Source organism: Saccopteryx bilineata, chromosome 3, assembly GCF_036850765.1.
Source record: "Saccopteryx bilineata isolate mSacBil1 chromosome 3, mSacBil1_pri_phased_curated, whole genome shotgun sequence".
NCBI lineage: Eukaryota > Metazoa > Chordata > Mammalia > Chiroptera > Emballonuridae > Saccopteryx > Saccopteryx bilineata.
This window is the reverse complement of record NC_089492.1, coordinates 85,813,749-85,833,507: the sequence shown is the minus strand read 5'-3', so window position 1 is coordinate 85,833,507 and position 19,759 is coordinate 85,813,749. Positions and strand designations below refer to the sequence as shown.

The 19,759-nt window shown below is 47.8% G+C and overlaps 2 protein-coding genes across 3 annotated transcripts in view; both read left to right on the top strand.

Moving 5' to 3' along the window:
- GTF3C2 (general transcription factor IIIC subunit 2) overlaps positions 1-6,708 on the top strand; it is a 30,407-nt gene extending 23,699 nt beyond the window's left edge. For both annotated transcript variants that reach the window (XM_066266762.1, XM_066266761.1), the window contains exons 15-21: positions 2,171-2,315; positions 2,419-2,580; positions 2,772-2,859; positions 3,355-3,483; positions 4,171-4,323; positions 4,630-4,737; positions 5,169-6,708. In XM_066266762.1, the coding sequence (XP_066122859.1) occupies positions 2,171-2,315; positions 2,419-2,580; positions 2,772-2,859; positions 3,355-3,483; positions 4,171-4,323; positions 4,630-4,737; positions 5,169-5,339 (956 nt within the window). In that variant the 3' untranslated portion in view covers positions 5,340-6,708. The remainder of the gene's footprint in view (positions 1-2,170; positions 2,316-2,418; positions 2,581-2,771; positions 2,860-3,354; positions 3,484-4,170; positions 4,324-4,629; positions 4,738-5,168) is intronic.
- A 1,722-nt stretch (positions 6,709-8,430) lies between these two features.
- Positions 8,431-19,645, top strand: MPV17 (mitochondrial inner membrane protein MPV17). The gene is made up of 8 exons (XM_066266758.1): positions 8,431-8,490; positions 8,987-9,061; positions 16,285-16,400; positions 16,601-16,693; positions 16,786-16,881; positions 17,125-17,157; positions 17,420-17,472; positions 19,320-19,645. Exons 2-8 carry the CDS (start codon positions 8,992-8,994, stop codon positions 19,417-19,419), a joined length of 561 nt encoding a protein of 186 aa, XP_066122855.1. The 5' UTR covers positions 8,431-8,490; positions 8,987-8,991; the 3' UTR covers positions 19,420-19,645.
- The last annotated feature ends 114 nt before the right edge of the window (positions 19,646-19,759 follow it).

The window sequence follows — 19,759 nt, the reverse complement described above, 5'->3', positions numbered from 1 at the left end:
TGACCTCAGCATTCCAGGTCAACGCTCTATCCACTGCACCATGACAGGTCAGGCAATGCATTTTCTTCAAGAAAGGTTCATAGCCTGACCAGGCGGTGGCGCAGTGGATAGAGTGTCGGATTGGGAAGAGGAGGACCCAGGTTTGAGACCCCGAGGTCGCCAGCTTGAACGTGGGCTTACCTGGTTTGAGCAAAGCTCACCAGCTTGGACCCAAGGTCGCTGGCTTGAGCAAGGGATTACTCTCTCTGCTGAAGGCCCACGGTCAAGGCTCATATGAGAGAGCAATCAACGAAAACTAAGGTGTTGCAATGAAAAAACTGATGATTGATGCTTCTCATCTTTCTCCCTTTCTGTCTCTCTGTCCCTATCTATCCCTCTCTCTGATTCTCTGTCTCTGTAAAATAAATAAATAAATAAAACCATCTTAAAAAAAAAAAAGAAAGGTTCATAGGTGCTACCTTCCTTGAGTTTATGTGTGAAAGAGGTTTTAGCTACACATATTTTTCCCAAATTTTATTTATTAAATTCTTATTTTCTTTTTTTTAAATTTTATTTATTCATTTTAGAGAGGAGAGAGAAAGGGAGAGAGAGAGACAGAGAGGGAGAGAGAAAGGAGAGAGAGACAGAGAGAGAAGGTGGGGAGGAGCTGGAAGCATCAACTCCCATATGTGCCTTGACCAGGCAAGCCCAGGGTTTCGAACTGGCGACCTCAGCATTTCCAGGTCGATGCTTTATCCACTGCGCCACCACAGATCAGGCTCTTATTGTTTTTTAATTAGTCTTATTTTTATCAAAGTTTCTTGACTTTTTTTTTAAGTAAGAGGGGGAGAGATAGAGACCCTCATGCTCCCTTACCGGGATCCACCCCGCCACCCCCATCTGGGCCGATGCTCAAATCAGCCAAGCTATTTTTAGCACCCAGGGCCGACACTCAGACCAATCAAACCACTGGCTACTAGAGGGGAAGAGAGAGAGAAGGAGGAGAGGGAGGGGAAAAGAAGCAGATGGTCACTTTTCATGTGTGCCCTGACCAGGGATCAAACCTAGGATGTCTTGCACACCAGGCTGACGCTCTATCTACTGAGTCAACTGGCCAGGGCCCAAAGTTACATTTTTTATTACCTCCTCATCAGCCAGCCTGGTCAGAGGTCAGCTTGTTTTGGATCATCCAAGTTAGTTTCTGTTTGTCTACTTGTTTTCTGTTTCTCTACATTTTGTTGTTTTTGGCACCTTGCCTATTCTCTTTGTCTTAGGGCAGAATTGGCAGACACTTCTGCAATGGATCAGATAGTATTTTATGCTTGGCTATTTGGCCATTGTTGGAACTGTTCAGCTCCACCATTGTAAAGTGAAAGCAGCCATAGACATTAGGTAAATGAATGAGTGGGGCTGTGTCACACTTTACTTACCAAAACTGGTGTCTTTGGCTCAGGGGCTGTAATTTGCCACCCCTGTCTTAGAGAGTTTATGTTCTTTTAAAATCCCTTTACATTTTCTTTAGAGGGAGAGAGACAGGAAAGGAGAGAGGTGAGAAGCATCAGTTCATAGTTGCATCACTTTAGTTGTTCATTGATTTCTTCTCATATGTGCCTTGACCAGGGGACTCAAGCTGAGCCAGTGACACCTTGCTCAAGCCAGTGACCTTGGGCTCAAGTCAGCAACCATGGAATCATTTGAATGATCCCATGCTCAAGCCAGAGTCTTCACACTTAAGCTGGCAATTCTGGACTCAAGCCAGTGACCTCAAGGTTTCAAACCTGGGACATTAGTATCCCAGGTCGATGCTCTATCCACTGTGTCACTTCCAGTCAGACAAAAATCCCTTTACTTTTATGTAGTAGAGCATAGAGGTTTCTGAGTGCATTCAGTATTTTTCAACTGAAGGTCCCAGACTAAGATATGACTTTTTGTTGCTGAGAATTGGATCTAAAATTATGTTACATATTTTAACCTTTCGAGCAGTTAGGTTTTTGTTAACCCTTTGAGTGAGGACGTACATGAACGTTTGTGTTACTCAAAGGGTTAAACTATGGAGGGAATGTTGGCTAGCTAATCATGATCCTTGTATCATTTCATAAGCGATCAGATCTGAGGGTAGAATATAGAGAAAGTAATTAGAGCAAGGAAGAGAGAACCTATCTTAATTCCTACATGTTCTATCCTACCTCAGGCATGGTGGTTTTCTGGAACCTGCCCACTAACTCGCCCCTGCAGCGGATACGGCTCTCAGATGGCTCCTTGAAGCTCTACCCCTTCCAGTGTTTCCTAGCCCATGACCAGGCTGTGCGTACCCTTCAGTGGTGCAAAGCCAACAGGTTGGAATAGGGAGTTGTGGAGGTGGGAAGTGCAGCTGGGACAAGCTGACTCTTCAGACTTGTTCAGATTTGATCTTCTCCCTCATCTTCCATCTTTCCACAGTCATTTCATAGTGTCTGCAGGAAGCGATCGGAAAATCAAATTCTGGGACCTTCGTCGACCTTATGAACCTATAAACTCTATCAAGCGCTTCTTGAGTACAGAGCTGGCCTGGCTGCTCCCCTACAACGGTGTCACTGTGGCTCAGGACAACTGCTATGCCTCGTATGGCAGGATGGAGATAGGAGAAACTTGGGGGACAGACCCTTGGGGTTGGGGTGTGAAGTGTGCCAGTTGATTGTGGGGAGGTTGATGAGGGCTGTTTCACTGAGGGAGTTTGAATGTTGGAAGGACATGGGGAGAAGAAATGAATGTAATCTTAGAAAACAGAAGGTTTTATTTTCTTTCTCTTATAGTTATGGACTCTGTGGAATTCATTATATTGATGCTGGTTACCTTGGTTTTAAGGCCTACTTCACTGCTCCTCGAAAAGGCACTGTTTGGGTGAGCCCTTCTCTTTGAAATCTTCATTACACCAGAAAATGATTTATTTACTCACCTAGTAGTGGTCAGGAAGAGGTAGTAGTTTTGGATAGAAGATAGGTATGTGTTAACAGTTTCATCAGGAATATGAGTTATGATTAACTTATTTTGTTTGTGTGTCTCTTCTACCTGAGATTGCAGTTATTACCAGTTCAAAAAAAAGAGAGCCTGGCCTGTGGTGGCGTAGTGGATAAAGCGTCGACCTGGAAATGCTGAGGTCGCCGGTTCGAAACCCTGGGCTTGCCTGGTCAAGGCACATATGGGAGTTGATGCTTCCAGCTCCTTCCCTTTCTCTCTCTCTCTGTCTCTCTCTCCTCTCAATCTCTCTCTCTCTCTCTCCTCTCTAAAAATGAATAAATAAATAAATAAATGTATCTTAAAAAAAAATTTAAAAAAAAAAAAAAGAGAGAGAATGACTGAATGGATAAATGAATGAAATGTGTCTCTTCCTATTAGAGTCTTTCAGGATCCGACTGGCTTGGGACAATAGCCGCAGGAGATATATCCGGGGAGCTCATTGCAGCTATATTGCCTGATATGGCACTGAATCCAATAAGTGTCAAGCGACCTGTAGAGCGAAGATTTGTACGTATATGAATATATAATGGCAGCACCATCTGTTAGGTCCTAATCCACATGACCTCCCAAATTAGTACTACAAATTAGTACTAGGTTTCCCCGCCTTGATCTCCCTGGGAGTCTTAATACAGAGTTGCATAAATATTCCCTACTCTAGTGCATCTGAACATATGTTTAAACATACTGCTTTCTTTTTTTTTTTCTGTATTTTTCTGAAGCCGGAAACGGGGAGAGACAGACTCCCACATTCGCCTGACTGGGATCCACCTGGCACGCCCACCAGGGGGTGACGCTCTGCCCACCAGGGGGCGATGCTCTGCCCCTCCGGGGTGTTGCTCTGTTGTGACCAGAGCCACTCTAGTGCCTGGGGCAGAGGCCGAGGAGCCATCCCCAGCGCCTGGGCCAACTTTGCTCCAGTGGAGCCTTGGCTGCCGGAGGGGAAGAGAGAGATAGAGAGGAAGGAGAGGGGGAGGGGTGGAGAAGCAGATAGGCACTTCTCCTGTGTGCTCTGGCTGAGAATTGAACCCTGGACTCCTGCATGCCAGGCCGACGCTCTACCACTGAGCCAACCGGCCAGGGCTTAACATACTGCTTTCTTAATTTTTAAGTCTCTCTTACCCCAGACCATTTTTCTCTTTTACTTTTATTCTATATTCAGCCTTATGGAACCTAATCTCATGGTCTCCTTTCTAGCCTATATATAAAGCAGATCTGATGCCATATCAGGACAGTCGTGAAGGTCAAGACCATTCTTCTGCTTCATCTGGGGCCCCCAATCCTCCCAAGGCTCGAACTTATGCTGAAACTGTCAACCATCACTACTTGCTCTTTCAAGACACAGATTTGGTAAATTGGGACCAGGGAAATGGGTGTGGCATTAGAAAAAGTAGAAAACTTGCCTAGGCCAAATAGCTCAGTTGGTTAGAGCATCGTCCCAACACTCAGAGGTTGCTGGTTCGATCCCTGGTCAGGGCCCATACAGGAACAGATCAATGTTTTTGTCTCTTTTTCTCTTCTTTTTAAAATCAGTAAATTAGAAAAAGTAGAAAACTCTAGTCTTTATATAATAGGGAATCCTAAAGTGTTCCAGCACAAAGATGCAAAACTAAGAGCTGCTCACTTGCTCTCTCCTATTGCACTTCCCCTCCCCAGGGTTCTTTCCACGATCTGCTCCGTAGAGAACCAATGCTGCGTATGCAGGAGGGAGAGGGGCAGTCTCAGCTCTGCCTGGATAGGCTGCAGCTGGAGGCTATTCATAAGGTAAGAACCTTGCCTCTCATTTTCTTCACCCTTCACTCTCATTTTCTCCCAGCTCGGGGCCTGTGGTCAATGAAATGGGAGATGAAAAGGCGACCAAGGGCAGAGCGTCGCCCCATGGTGGGCGTGCCGGGTGGATCCCGGTCGGGCGCATGCGGGAGTCTGTCTGACTGTCTCTCCCTGTTTCCAGCTTCAGAAAAATGAAAAAAAAAAAAGAAAAGAAAAGGCGACCAAGAGGGCTAAGGAGGGAAAATAGCTCTGAGAAGCTTGTGTTCAAGAGCTTACCTTGTTCATTGTCTTCTCATTCCTACTTCTCTTACCCCCTCATGGTCCTGTCCTTTCAGATTGTGGCCCATGTTTTCTGCTCTTGTGACTAGGACTCACCCTAAAGCAACCCTATGAGCAGCTTTCTTTTGTTTTCTATTCTCTCACAGGTACGTTTCAGCCCAAACCTGGACTCCTATGGATGGCTTGTATCTGGGGGGCAGTCTGGGCTGGTTCGGATCCATTTTGTCCGTGGACTCACCTCCCCACTGGGCCATCGTATGCAGCTTGAAAGCCGAGCCCACTTCAGTGCTATGTTCCAACTATCCTCCCCTACTTAAGGGCCTGGCTTCTCTTCAACCAGCCATCGCCTTCTGCCCAGTCCCTAGTTGTGGTCCACATGGGACCCTTGGAATAAAGTCTGCCAAGAACACATGGCCCCCCCCATGCACAGACCATAGGAACTGGGGCCTTCTTGGACAGTGATGCTGCCAGGCCTGGACCTTTAGACCTGCCTCCCCAGGACTCCTTAGATACCTCTCCTTCCACTGACTTCTGTCATCACAGCCCCCTGTGAGCAGGAGGGTTCGCCCTTCACAAACTCTCAAGCCTTCTTAGCCTAAAACTATGGCTCACAAGAAACACTCAGGCCTGACCTAGGCTTGGGAGTCAAATTGCTCATATTGAGCATATTGTGAAGTGGGTAAAGCTAAGTAAAGGTACTGAGTGTTTTTGAGACCACATATGAGTGGGTGTTTGGAGAACTGGGAAGAGTATCTGCATGAAGGCTCCTGTCTGATTGCATTCCAGATCCAATATTACTGCCTTCCCAACTTCCTGTTTAGAGTAAGCAACACGCAAGCCCATGGTAGCTGTGGAGTAGTAATTTATTGGACTGAGGCTGCTTATACTAGTTCTTTAACAGAGGAACACCACAAACACACTACCAATAGAACAGTGGCTCAGATCTTACTCCTGCTTATGAGATATTCCTGATCACTGGTCATCTGACCCTACTTGAACACTTGTAGACAGTAATGTTTTTAAACATCTTTATATCCAGTCATACCTCTGTAAATTTTACCATGGGTATTAGGATTTCTAGTCATTCTTTCCTGTGATTGCCCTTTTAAATATTTAAAATAGCTATCATGTGTTTCCCAAGTCTTCTCTAGATTAAATATCTTCAGTTACATTAACCATTCTTTTACCCGTCATGATTTTTTATCTTTCATGATAGGTCATGTTGACTTACTAAACGTTTAGCTACTTTATTTCAACCCTATATATAGGTGTTTAGAACCCAAGTAATGTACAGTAAGTCTGCACTTAACTTCAATATGGCCTGTGACTACGTGATGCATAATGAAACTAGTCTTACCATAGGCAAGTTGTTATAAACAAGAGTTCTTATGAAATCTCACCAATGCTATAATGAAACAGTGTTGAATGAAATGATGTTTATTTGAGGACTTGCTATAGTGTTATAGCTCATTTTGTTAAAATCCTTTTGTGGAATGCTGCAGACTCATCATGACTGCAATACTACTTCTTGTTCAAGGACATAACCCAGCAATGAGAAATAGGCAAACCATAGTTTTGGAATATATAGGAATACAATTTGAGGTTTGGGGTAAGTAGTCAGATGACCTCAGGAACTATTACAGAGAAAAATAGGCAGCCAGCTGCTATTGAAGGGAGTGTTCTCTTTAACATAAACTTCTTTCTTCTAGACCACTCCACTTCTAACCTGCCCTCCCAATATGTCCACGTTATACTACTCTCCATGGGTTTCTGCACCTTGTCCTTTGTGTTCTTTCTCACACTATTCCCTCCTCCAGGAGTGTTCTTTTCTAGCATCTCCACCTAAATCCTATTCATCATTCAAGGTCCCAGCTCAAATTCCACCTTCCCAAAGAGCTTCCTGTATTTTTTAAAAAATATTTTTTTGAAGACTTGATTCATTTTAGAGAGGAAAGAGAGAAGGGGGGAGGAGCAGGGAGCTTCAACTCCCACATGTGCCTTGACCAGGCAAGCCCAGGGTTTCAAACCGACAACCTCAGCATTCCAGGTCAATACTTTATCCACTGCGCCACCACAGGTCAGGCCTATATTTCTTGAGTAAGAGTTTTCCTCCAGTGTGTTTCCAAGAGGGAAGGAAGGCAAGTATAGGATAAACGTGTTTATTAAGCACTTGGTCTACTTCAGGTACTTTGCATGTGTTACTCAATCATGAGGTAGGTATTGCTCCATTTTACTTGATAAATTAAAATTCAAAGTGCTTAAGCAGTTTGAATAAGGACTTCAGAATACAGATTTCTAATCTGCCACACTTGGTCTACTATCATATATTTATTAGTGTAAATGGACTCTTCTATTATGGTGTTTTGCTTATAAGAGAGAGCCTTTAGTTAAAGGTTTGTAACCTCTAACTCTTGCTTCTTCCCTGTGTTTCTCCCTACCTTAATCATATAGGAATTGAATGTATTGTAGCTGGAGCTAGCCAGGTAGAGAGCCTGAAAGAATCAGATATGGCTGCCTCCTAAAGTGGGCTCCCTGGATATGGTTAAGCAGAGGCTGACAAATCCATGGCCAGGGATCTTGTGGGTGTTTCCACCTCCCTAAAAAGAAATTTAACTTTTAGAACGTTAGAACTGGAAAGGGTAATTAGGAAATTACCGAATTTATTGGTTTACAAACACTTTGAATTCCGTACCCTTTGTTAAACGTGGCCCTTTACATATTTGGAAGTTGGGGTAAAGAAGAATCTGTAGTGATACCCATCCTCACAAACCTAAACCGATAAAACTGGATGGAGCCCAGTTTGTTAAACATAGTCCAACCCTCTTCTTTCACAAACGAGGTACCTTAAGTTCCTCTAGTGATGGCCATGCCTGCCCAGCCTGCTAGTTAGGAAACCAATACCTACACTTCCTTGAGGCTCTGTAATCCCAATGCTTTACACGGAGAAGTCATCTTTATGCAGCATTTCTCAAGGTTGTGGACAAAACACTGAACTAGTTGCTGTGAGGACGACAGATATGAACAAGACCCAATTCCACTCTCTAAGAAACAACTGAGGCTCGTGAAGAACCTAGAGACAAATACACACGTACACACTTAACTGGTTTATAGTTTCCAAACTTAATTCGTAAGACTGAGACGGAAGTCAGCACCTTGGCCAGTTCTGGGGCTCGGGAACAGCGAGGCTCTCCAGGTTGAGAAGCCGCAGGGGAAAGAAACAGAATGAGACAGAGGTCAGGCCATGGTGGGAGTTATGAACGGCGGGCCCCACACCAAGACCTGGCTTAGTTAACTTGGGAAAGGGGTTTCTGAGCCAATCTCTATGAATATTAGTGATGAATCAGTCCACTCCCATTCCTGCGCTGGCTGCAAGGGAATGCCTTCCGGCCCGCCAGGCGGAAGGGGCGGGGCTCACAGCGGAAGTGCCGCCGCCGCTCAATCACGTTTGAGGGCTGTGTTCGCTCCCAGGTGAGTGTCCCGGTCTGTTGTCAGCAGCTCATATTTCTGCGCGCTCCGAACGCCCACAGTTCATGTGATAATTCCAGACCCAGGAATGACAGGCCCTATTTCTGGCGTGGAGTTGGACTCAGGAAAGATGAGGGCTGGTTCCAACTAAGTGTCTGAATGTGGGGACCGACCAGGCTTGAAAGAGCAAACCTGTCCTCATGAGAGTACCTCGCTGGGACAGAGGTCCCCCAAGGCCCTGCTTCAGGGCCGGGGGTGGCGGGTGGCGGGTGGTTGCCACCGGGATTCCATAGTCATTCACAGCCTTCCTCTTTTACCCGATTGTCTCAGGAGACCCCTGGGACAGGAAGCTGTCCAAGAAGCATCCCTCCCGAGGCCCCTTAGGACGGACGTATTGAAAGCGGGAGGGGAAGTCTGAGTGGGCATAAGGGCAAGTCCAGCGTCTCTTTAATTGTGGGGAGGGGCAGTGGGGTGAACCCCTCTCCTCTTGGCTTGACAGGAAGCATGGTACTCTGGCGGGCATACCAGCGGGTCCTGAATGCTCACCCGTGGAAAGTGCAGGTCCTGACAGCTGGTGAGTGTCCCTCTGGGACCAGAGTGGGCTAATTTGGAAATCAGCAGCTTGCCTACCGCACTTCCCTCACTTTTTGCTTCTATTCCGCTCCCTTGAAGAATTGGCTGTCTCTCATCCCAAGCTGTCTCCAGTCGGGAGGGTGGGCCACCTTAAAGGAAGGATATGCAGAGTTGGCCTAGCTGTAGGCTAGGATCTGAAAGTCCTCAAAAAGCTGAGGAGTCAGCCCTTCAGGATAAAGGCATTGCTCTAGGAGGCTTTAACTCAGAAAACTAATCATAATAAATATTCCTCTAACATTTTACAATGTGCAAATCACATTCACACACGTAGCTCACAAAGGTCTGTGGGCTCTAGGCCTACTTGAGTCCCCATTAGATTACATACCTAATAAGTTCTAGAATCAGGATTCTTGCCTTACTTTATTTTTCTTAGTATTCTTCATTGTGGAATACATCCTAACATACAAAAGAATGATTAAGACATGTATGTACAGTTTTAAAACTATTATAACAATATATCTGTGTGAGTACCCAACTTTGTGATAGCTTGTGCACCTGTCCCTAATTTCCTGACTTATGCCCACAAGAGAACTCGTTTCCTGAGTTTTCTTTATATCATTCTTTTGGTTTTCTTTTACTACCTAGGTATGTATCCCCAAGCAATATACTAATCAAGGATTTATTTTTACTCGAAGTCCAGTAATTGTGTAGCAACCATGCAAAGGTAACCCAGTAGCTTATATGCATTTGTTACCATTTTAATTTTGTAGATTAGCTAATGTGAGAAGGGATGGCACAGAGATAGTTTTATAGGGGGAAGAATTATAAGGAGTATTGGGGCAGTGCAAGAGTGATCAGGTTAAGATAGGGCCTTGCTTATGTTTAGAGAAGGGAACAGGATTCTACTCAGGACCATAGGCTTCTGAGAGGAGGACTGTTGAAAGGGTAGGGTATACAGAAAGCCAGGGTGGAACAGTGATCCTGTTACAGTGTAGCCTCACATCAGCACTGGAAACCTCACTCGGTGACTGGCCAACAAAGATGGACTCTTTCGCCCCTCCCTGTACCCCTCTCCAGGCTCCTGTGCCCAGCCACCCTATGTCCTGTCCTCAGAGTGTCCGTCAGCCTGCATGACTCACCTGGCTGCGTGTGTGGTGACTCATGCTGGATTGTGTGGCTGTGATGGGAACTGACACGCTGGGCCCTTTGCCCAGCCTCAGATTCCCTCAGGAATCTTCCTTCCTGCCGGAAGGAAGGTTCCCCCTTGTGGCCATCAAGAATAGGGAGGAAGGCCCTGGCCGGTTGGCTCAGTGGTAGAGCGTTGGCCTGGCGTGCAGAAGTCCCGGGTTCGATTCCCAGCCAGGGCACACAGGAGGGGCACCCATGTGCTTCTCCACCCCTCCCCCTCTCCTTCCTCTCTGTCTCTCTCTTCCCCTCCCGCAGCGGAGGCTCCACTGGAGCAAAGATGGCCCGGGCGCTGGGGATGGCTCCTTGGCCTCTGCCCCAGGCGCTAGAGTGGCTCTGGTTTCGGCAGAGCAAAGCCCCGGAGGGGCAGAGCGTCGCCCCCTGGTGGGTGTGCCGGGTGGATCCCGGTCGGGCGCATGCGGAGTCTGTCTGACTGTCTCTCCCCATTTCCAGCTTCAGAAAAATACAAAAAAAAAAGAAAAAGAAAAAGAAAAAAGGATAGGGAGGAAAGGATAGTCCTTGTGTTTCCCTACTCACGGTGTGTCTGGAGTTGGAGCTCCAAGGAGCCCAAGTGCAAATAGATAGCTGAACTGGGGTGCTTGTCTTTTAGTGCTCAACCCTGTGGCTCCACACCCGCGGTATTCCTGACAGCTCAGCCTCAAAGCAACCTCTAAGTAGCACTTTTCTCAGACTTTTCCAACCCTTTCAGACTTTTTCTTTCCTGCTGCTCAGTGTATTTGGATCAAACTAAAAATAAAGGGAGGAGGTGGAATTGCTCATCGAGCTGTTTTTAGATCCCAACACAGTAGTTTCTAATGGTCCATGGGATAGTTCATCACACTGGGAAACAGAATGGAGACTTCAGACCTGGAGTTAGAAGACCAAGATTTGAATCTCAAAGCCATAGTAATTCGTTGTGCTGCATGAACAAGTCAGTAAACCTCTTTGAGCGTGTTTCCTCATTTATAACTTGAGTTTAGTTATATGACCTCCTTATAGTCAGTGTAAGGATTATCTCAATGAAGACTTTAGAGATTTAAAACTGTTAATAAATGTCAAAACTCCCAGGGTTGGCCTAGATTGTTCTATGAGTACTGGCAACCAAGGCACAGCAAGCTATTCTTTTTATAGTGGTGTTTGGGTTGGATTTGTTCCACTTGCCATAAATCTGAACGTGGACAACTATCTCAGCCTTGCTTGGTTCTCCAAAAAGCAAAACCTGAAGCTTTTGTATAAGTTCTTTGAAAGGGAGTAGGAAGGAGTCCCATGAGGGGAAGAGGGAGAGCTAATATAAGGATATGTTATTAAATTGGACACTTAAAGCACCTGGTTTCCCAGTCCCTTAAAACTTACTGAGAAGCTCTTTGAAATGCTTAGCAATACACAGGTGAATAATCTTTTCTGGAGGAAAGGAGAAACCTTGACCCACCAGCTACCATCCCAGATTGGTCAAAGGTTCGCCACGTGGGACATTAATGCCATGCGCTACCAGATTGCACATGCATGGTCCCCAAGTAAAGATTCAACAGTTCAGCTCCAGGTGTAGCATAGGCCAGAGGCAAGACTCTATCAGTTTGAATTGCAGTAGTGGCTGGAGTAAGAGATAGGTGCATCAAGAAGATCTAAAATGGTTTAAAAGAAGTGTCTTATACACCCAGATTGGGCCAAGCCAGTCAGGAGCAGTGCAGCCTGGGCAGAGGTCTGCTCTGTGTTTTGCAGAATTTGAGCCAACCTTCTCCCATCCTTTCTTGGGGGCCTTTTCAGTCTTCAGTGGACCCAGAGCCCAACTCCATCTATCTTAAGTCCACCCTGGTCCTGCTGTGGGAACAGCTGAGCTCCCGCAGACACTGGTTTCCCTGGAGTCTGAAGTAAGCCAGAATGTAAGAGCTTATTCAGTCCAGCCTCTGCTCTTATAGAGAAGGAAACTGAGGCAAGGGGGGTGACATGCACTGATGCCTCACGTCAGTGGTAGAGTTGACATTAGGACCTAGGGCACTTGCCAATACACTGCCCTGCACTTGAGACTAGTGGGCTCAGAATGCTAAGTGTAGCCCCAGCTGGTCTGGGCTTAGACACCTGACAAGCTATAGAACCCTCCATTTTGTCTCATTTTCTAGTAGTAGGGTAGGGCCAGGTCAGGAATGGGGAGGACATTCAGACCAGTTCCAGAGGATGCACTCTCTCCTTTCATTGCAGGTCTCCAGCTCCCTCTGGGCTTTGCCAGACCAAGCCCCTGTGCCAGGCAGCTATTTAATTGTTGGAGACTTCTGGAGAGGAATGAGTCAACAGTACTGCTGGCCCTGTGCCAGTAGCTATACCTGACAACCCGGGTCTCCTGTACTCAAGGGCATGCTTCGTGCCCTTCCTTTCAGCTTTCTGCTCCTCTCAGCCTCTTCCATCAACACTGTTTTCTTGCATCTAGGACTCCATGCACAAAAGCCAGGAGAGGAACAAATAGAACTAGAGAACTCAGTCCCCCCGTGTCTAGGAAGAGGGTGTGAAAGTTGGGGCTTTTCCACTAGTAGACAGAGGGGCGGTCCTAATTACATCTGTGCTCAGAGGCAGGTTCTCCCCCAACCCGCCCCCACTCTGCTGAATCCGGTGGCGAGTGACGGCATGAGAACTGGCTCCAACCCAGGCGTATGATGTCACGCCCGCGCCAGCATCTGCCTGCTGGGCTCTGTGCCCAGCCTGGCATTGGGACATCACTGCCCAGCAGCCCCTCACCCTGCCCCATCAGGGCTCAAGCAGTATGTCTCTGTCGGCCTCCAGCCCCAACCCCCTGGAAACAAGTCCAAGGAAAGCAAGACCCAGACCAAGCATGCCCAGAGGACTCCCAGAGTCTGGGTTGGGGAAGATGTATGGAATCCGAATGTCAGCCTTTCCTGCGCAATCACTTGCACCAGAAATGAAAGCCTTGCTCTATGTTTGGACCAAAGCCATAGACCACCCTGGAGTTGCTGAGGCCCAGGGATCTGATGTTCTGTGGGCAGAGGAGGAACCTCTGGGTCCTGTTCTGTCTGAAATGGACAGACCTAATGGGGCTACAGAGCTACACACCACCTACTCCTCCTGCTGCTCTCCTGTTGCTCAGTATCTCTCAGGCTTGATGTGCATGTTTTGGGGGCCTGGAATCTATCTCAAAGACTGCAGGCTCCCAGGACTGTAGGGCTAGAAGTCGGGTTTTTATTCTTGCCCCACCATTAGCTTGTGTGACAATTGGCAAGCATGAAGAGTGAAAACACACACCTCTTTATGACTGTTTCTTTCCCAGGAATATTGCTGCTTGCACTCCCCACAAGTGACTAGGGACAAAGATGGTCCTACATTTTAAGAAGTAAAAGACAGAGAAGTGTCTTTGTCTTTGATATGCAGGACTTTGGGGCCTAGTTTGGACAGGAACTCCCTTTGAGTAGCAGTGACAGGGGCCTCTTGGTGCCTCTGGCTCCTAAGCACGAGTCTTGCCTATTCTGGGAATTCCCTGGCCTCCTGTTCCTCCTTGAGAGAATGCCTGGGTTCAGGCCCCAGGTCTACTCCTTATGAACTCCCTCTCTTTTCAAAGACATTAGATGGAGGTGTGATCTCTACTTCCCATACCTTTTGTGAGGACTAAATATGTGAGACCCCTTTGTAAACTCTAAACATCTTGCTAAAGTAGAATGTCAAATTGTTAATCTTTTCATTTACCAAGTGCCTGCCTTTCTGTTCTGCCCTCCTGGGCCTTCTTAGGGCCACTCTTTGTACATGGCCAGAGCGGCTCCCTTCTCTGCCTGGAATGCAGCTGGTGACCCCAAGTTGTTCGGGACAGGGGATAGGGAGTTCAGTGCTCTCCAGGGGAACAAGCCTGCAGTTCCACTGGAGTCTGGCATGCAGTCCTTTGGGCTAGACCTAGGATGAGACTTAGCTCTTTATGCCCAGTTGTTTGGGGCAGTACATTTGACATTTTCCTTAAAAAAAAATTTATTAAATTTAGAGAGATAGAAGAAGGGAGAGAAACATCGATTTGTTGTCCAACTTATTTATGCATTCATTGGTTGATTCTTGTATGTGCCCTGACGAGGGATCAAATCCGCAGCCTTGGCTTATTGGGACAATGCCCTAATCAACTGAGCTACCTGGCCAGGGCTACTTGGTTTATTTTCTGAGCACCTGCCAGGGGCTCGGTTAGGTGGGGCTGGGGATGAGAGAACAAAGAAGTCTAGGATTCTGTCCTTGTCCTCTGTGAGGTTGTGACTAGCTGTGTTCTGGGGAGAGCGTCCACTGCTATGAGAGTTTCAGGGAGAGGAGAGGCTTGCTGGGGGTCCCAGAGTTGCACCGTGGCTGGGAGTGCCAGCAGCTGAGGCCCGCAGCCTGAGTCAGCTACAGGTGTCCTGGCCCCGGCCGCAGCCCTAGCTCTCTGCCATGCCCAGCTGCCTCTGATGAGGCAGCTCAGGCGCAGGGCTGGGCAGAGGGTGTGGGGGAAGAGTAGGGAGTGTGCAGCCAGCATGGACGTCAGAGCCAGCTCCGGGCCAAGCAGAGGGGTTGGAGGATGTGTTTGCCCAGTGCTAATTGAGGGCACAGGGACAGTAGTGGCAATGGGGCTGAAGGGGGACTCTCATTACTCAATAAGATGGACAGGCGAGCTGGAGATCATACGGTCACTCCCAAGCAGCCCTATTTATAAGTGTGTATTTGCTAGAAACCATTACGCCACAGTAACTGATGGGGGGAGGGGGCTCTGTAAATAGTGATGGTTTTGGTCTTGGCTTCTGGTCATGGGTATCTGACAAGGGCTGCTTAGAGCTGGGTGCCTGTGCAAGAGAGGGGAGGGGAAGTGGGTGCAAAGGCTTGGGGGAGAAATGGCTATAATACCGATTGCCAGCGCAATCTGAGATTGCGTTCAGATTCTGTTTTGGGGAGAGCGTCCACTGAATAGCGTCCAATTCTCATAGTGGGAATTTGGGTTTACCTGGTTGAACAAAGAGGTGGCCAGGACTCCTCCCTGCAGGACCTCTTTTACTATTTTTTTTTTTTATTAATTAATTTTTTTTTTTTTTTTTGTATTTTTCTGAAGCTGGAAACAAGGAGAGACAGTCAGACAGACTCCCGCATGCGCCCGACCGGGATCCACCTGGCATGCCCACCAGGGGGCGATGCTCTGCCCCTCCGGGGCGTCGCTCTGCCGCAAACAGAGCCACTCTAGCGCCTGGGGCAGAGGCCAAAGAGCCATCCCCAGCGCCTGGGCCATCTTTGCTCCAATGGAACCTCGGCTGCGGGAGGGGAAGAGAGAGACAGAGAGGAAGGAGAGGGGGAGCGGTGGAGAAGCAGATGGGCGCTTCTCCTGTGTGCCCTGGCCGGGAATCGAACCCGGGACCCCTTGCACGCCAGGCTGACGCTCTACCACTGAGCCATCCGGCCAGGGCCTACCTGCGGGACTTCTTACCAGCTCAACCCGTCATCTTCCTGACTAGGACCATTTGAACACTTTAGAAAAATTTATTCTTGTGGTTCTCCACAACTAGAGATCCCAAGGCTAAGGTGAAGGACATTGGCCAGGGTGTGTGCTGGGGAGCAGGGAGTCCAGGCTTCCTTACCATTCTACACATGACTTTTCACAGTGTGGTGTCCTGGAAAGGACACTGTCTAGAAGATGAAGCCACTGGGTTTTTGCCTTGGCTCTTCCTCTTACCTGTAATGCTGCAGACCTTTATTTCCACACCTCTAAGTTACCTGGAAGGCCTTTCCGATTCTGACAGTCTAGTGCTCGGCCCCTGGTGTCTCAGGTTCTCCTTTCTTGAGCTGCATTTTCTGAATCTCACTTCCCTTGATTGCTCAATGTAGAGTTCTTGGGCCCTGGCCTGCTCAAGGCTGCTCATCCCAGCTCCTAACAGTATACATGAGGTGTTACCATCCTTGGGAGAGGAGAGCTTTGAAGCAGCAGCAAGGGACTGCCCATTTGCTCCAGAATTAAGCCCTTGGGCTCAGAATGCCAGAGCCTCATCCTTGGAGTGGCAGCCCATCCCAGGAAGGGTCCTGAGAACATCTGTGTACCCTGCACAGGGTCCCTGATGGGCCTGGGTGATGTTATCTCACAGCAGCTGGTGGAGAGGCGAGGTCTGCGGAAACACCAGATTAGCCGGACCCTGACCATGGTCTCTCTAGGCTGTGGCTTTGTGGTAAGTTCTGCCTGCAGCTGGGCAGCTGGGGGATTGCACAGTGGTCTGTCTGTTTCCCTTGGCCTCTCACACATCTAAGCCAACCTGGATGTATGTTTGCCCTGGGATTTAGTTTTAAGGCTTGGGGAGGAGCTTTGTAGGATAGAAGCCAATGCTCCCCTCACTGCATCCCTGCTCCCCTCCCTGGAGTTTACTTTCAGGGCCCTGTGGTAGGAAGCTGGTACAAGGTTTTGGACCGGCTCGTTCCTGGCACCACCAAGGCGGATGCTCTTAAGAAAATGCTGTTGGATCAGGTGAGCAAGAGGAAAAGGAAGTTGGGAAGGGTGAGCTGCATTGGGGAGGTTGGGGCTTAGGTGCTCACAGCACTTTAATTTCTCTTCTCTAGGGGGGCTTTGCCCCGTGTTTTCTAGGCTGTTTCCTCCCACTGGTAGGGACACTCAATGGACTGTCAGCCCAGGACAACTGGGCCAAACTCCAGCGGGTGAGCCGGGAAGGCGTGGGGAAGATCTCTGGCTGTCTGACTGGCACACCCAGGGGAATGAGGCAGGCCTGGGGGGGGGGTGCAGGTGGATGTACAGGTAGAGTCCCAGGCTCTGGAGAAGAGGAGTCGGGGGAGGTGTGGTGTAGGAGTGTTTTCTTTGAAACGCTGGGTGTATAGTAGGACTGAGAGGCATGAGTTGCTTGGAAATGTGAGTATTAATTTGTGCCTTCTCTGTCTCCTTAGGATTATCCTGATGCCCTTATCACCAACTACTATGTAAGAACTGACACCTCCACTCCCTGTTCTCCTGCTTCCTTGAGTCCAGAAGTGCCCAGGGATTGGGGGTCCTCCTGACATGGAAATCCTTTAATTGGGATTACTCTCATTCCTAGTGTGGGCAGCACGCTCTGGGAAGCACTCACCCAGTTTTTCAAGTTGTATTCTGTTTATAGAGATTGGAGGAAGACCAGGCAAGGCAGTGAGTCTGGGGTTGAGTGATGGAGGCAGCCCCTCAACAGTTACCTTCTTTCTCTTGTAGCTCTGGCCTGCTGTGCAGCTAGCCAACTTCTACCTGGTTCCCCTTCATTACAGGTATGACAGATTCCTGCCCCAGCCTTTAAGGGAGAATCACATTATGAAAAATTGTAGATAAAGTGATTCTCATTTAACCATGAGCTACTTTTGATGCCCCCCCTCCGAACATTCTGCCCTGATCAGAGCTCCTAGACGCCCGAACATTTTATTTTTTATTTTTTTTAAAATTTTTTTATTTTTTAGGAGGATAGAGGAAGATTAGAATTTTTTTTTTTTTTTTTTTTGCATTTTTCTGAATGCTGGAAACAGGGAGAGACAGTCAGACAGACTCCCACATGCGCCCGACCGGGATCCACCCGGCTTACCCACCAGGGGCGACGCTCTGCCCACCAGGGGGCAATGCTCTGCCCCTCCGGGGCGTCGCTCTGCCGCTACCAGAGCCACTCTAGCGCCTGGGGCAGAGGCCAAGGAGCCATCCCCAGCGCCCGGGCCATCTTTGCTCCAATGGAGCCTTGGCTGCGGGAGGGGAAGAGAGAGACAGAGAGGAAGGAGGAGGGGGGGGTGGAGAAGCAAATGGGTGCTTCTCCTATGTGCCCTGGCCGGGAATCGAACCCGGGTCCCCCGCACGCCAGGCCGACGCTCTACCGCTGAGCCAACCGGCCAGGGCCGCCCGAACATTTTATTCAGAACCTCTTCACTATAGAACCTGCCCAGAGTATCTGCCCACTGACCTTCTTTTATCTTCTTAGGGAGGATCCTGCTCCACAACCATTGGCTACATCCCACCTGAGCTTTCTCCCTTTGCTATAGGGATAGTGCCTGGGTCTGCAGCATAGATTAGACAGAAAGGTTGACCAAAGAGTCAGGTAGGTTAGGTTAGTCCACTGCAAAGCATTATTTTACCCTAATAATAGAGGTAGTTGTTAAACTGCAAAAAAAAAATATATAGTAGCGGTCCTGGCCAGTTAGCTCAGTTGGTTAAATGCATTGTCCTGAAACAATAAAGTTATGAGTTTGATCCCGGGTCAGGGCACACATGGGAAGCAACCAGTGAATGCATAACTGAGTCAAACAACAAATGAATGCTTCCCTTTCCTCTCCCTTCTCTCCCTCCCTCTCTCTGTCTCTTAAAAAAAAATTAAGCCCTGGCCAAATAGCTCGATTGGTTGGAGTGTCCTCCCAGAGCACAAAGGTTGCCAGTTCGATTCCCCAATCAGGGCACATACAGGAGAAGCTCCATGTTCCTGTCTCTCTCTCTCTCTCTCTCTCTCTCTCTCAATAAAAATAAATGAATAAATTATATATATATATATAGGCTGTATTATATATAATATATATATACTGTACATATGTAGTAGAATTCAAGATGAGCTGTTAAATTATTGGAGATAAGGGATCTCAGGGAACAAAAAAATATGAAACTCTTCAGACGGGATGTGGTCAAAACATACATGAATAGCACAGCTAAAAGGAAGACATATGGACCAAAATGTAAACATTATTGTCCTTGCAACAGTCATTGAAACTAAAGCAAGATAAAATGAAGAGAAGCAGGTGCTACTCTCAATGGCAGACAGTACAGTTTTGAAGATGAGATCTCAGCTGGTACAAGATGGACATAGTTGGAAGGAGCCTGGACAGGGGCATGAATAACAGCCATGCAAGGCAAGCCGGCTGAGAGTATTTTACTTTGAAGCTCTTGTCCAGGAGACAGAACTCTGGGACAGCAGCAGAACCTGAGCTAGTTGTGTTTTGGTCTGAGCCACGTCCCTCCATAGGGAGCTGAAAGAAGGAGACCGGAATCTGGATGTTCTCAGAGATAACCCCTCCATTACACTCTCCTCTCTCCTCTTTTGGTTTCTTCATGTCCAGCCTCTTCTTCACAATGCCTTTCTGTTCTTTAGGTTGGCCGTTGTCCAGTGTGTTGCTGTTATCTGGAACTCCTACCTGTCCTGGAAGGCACATCTAAGCTTGCCTCGCTCCAGTGCTTCTGCCTTGAAATGATGCAGCTTGACCCTGGAAGGATCAGATCATCTCAAAGTGGGAACATTGGCCTGTGGTGGCACAGTGGATAGAGCGTTGACCTGGAATGCTGAGGTTGCTGGTTTGAAACTCCACACTTGCCTGGTCAAGGCATATATGAGAAGCAACTACTTTGAGTTGATGCTTCCTGCTCCTCCCTGTGCCCTCCCTTCTCTTTCTCTCTTTCTTCCTGCTCTCTAAAATCAATAAATAAAATCTTTTTTTAAAAAGTGGGAGCATCAGTTTTCATGGGGATTAGTTATGGGGTCAGCACTATGAAATGGCCCATTTATATATAATATGATATAATATATAATATAAA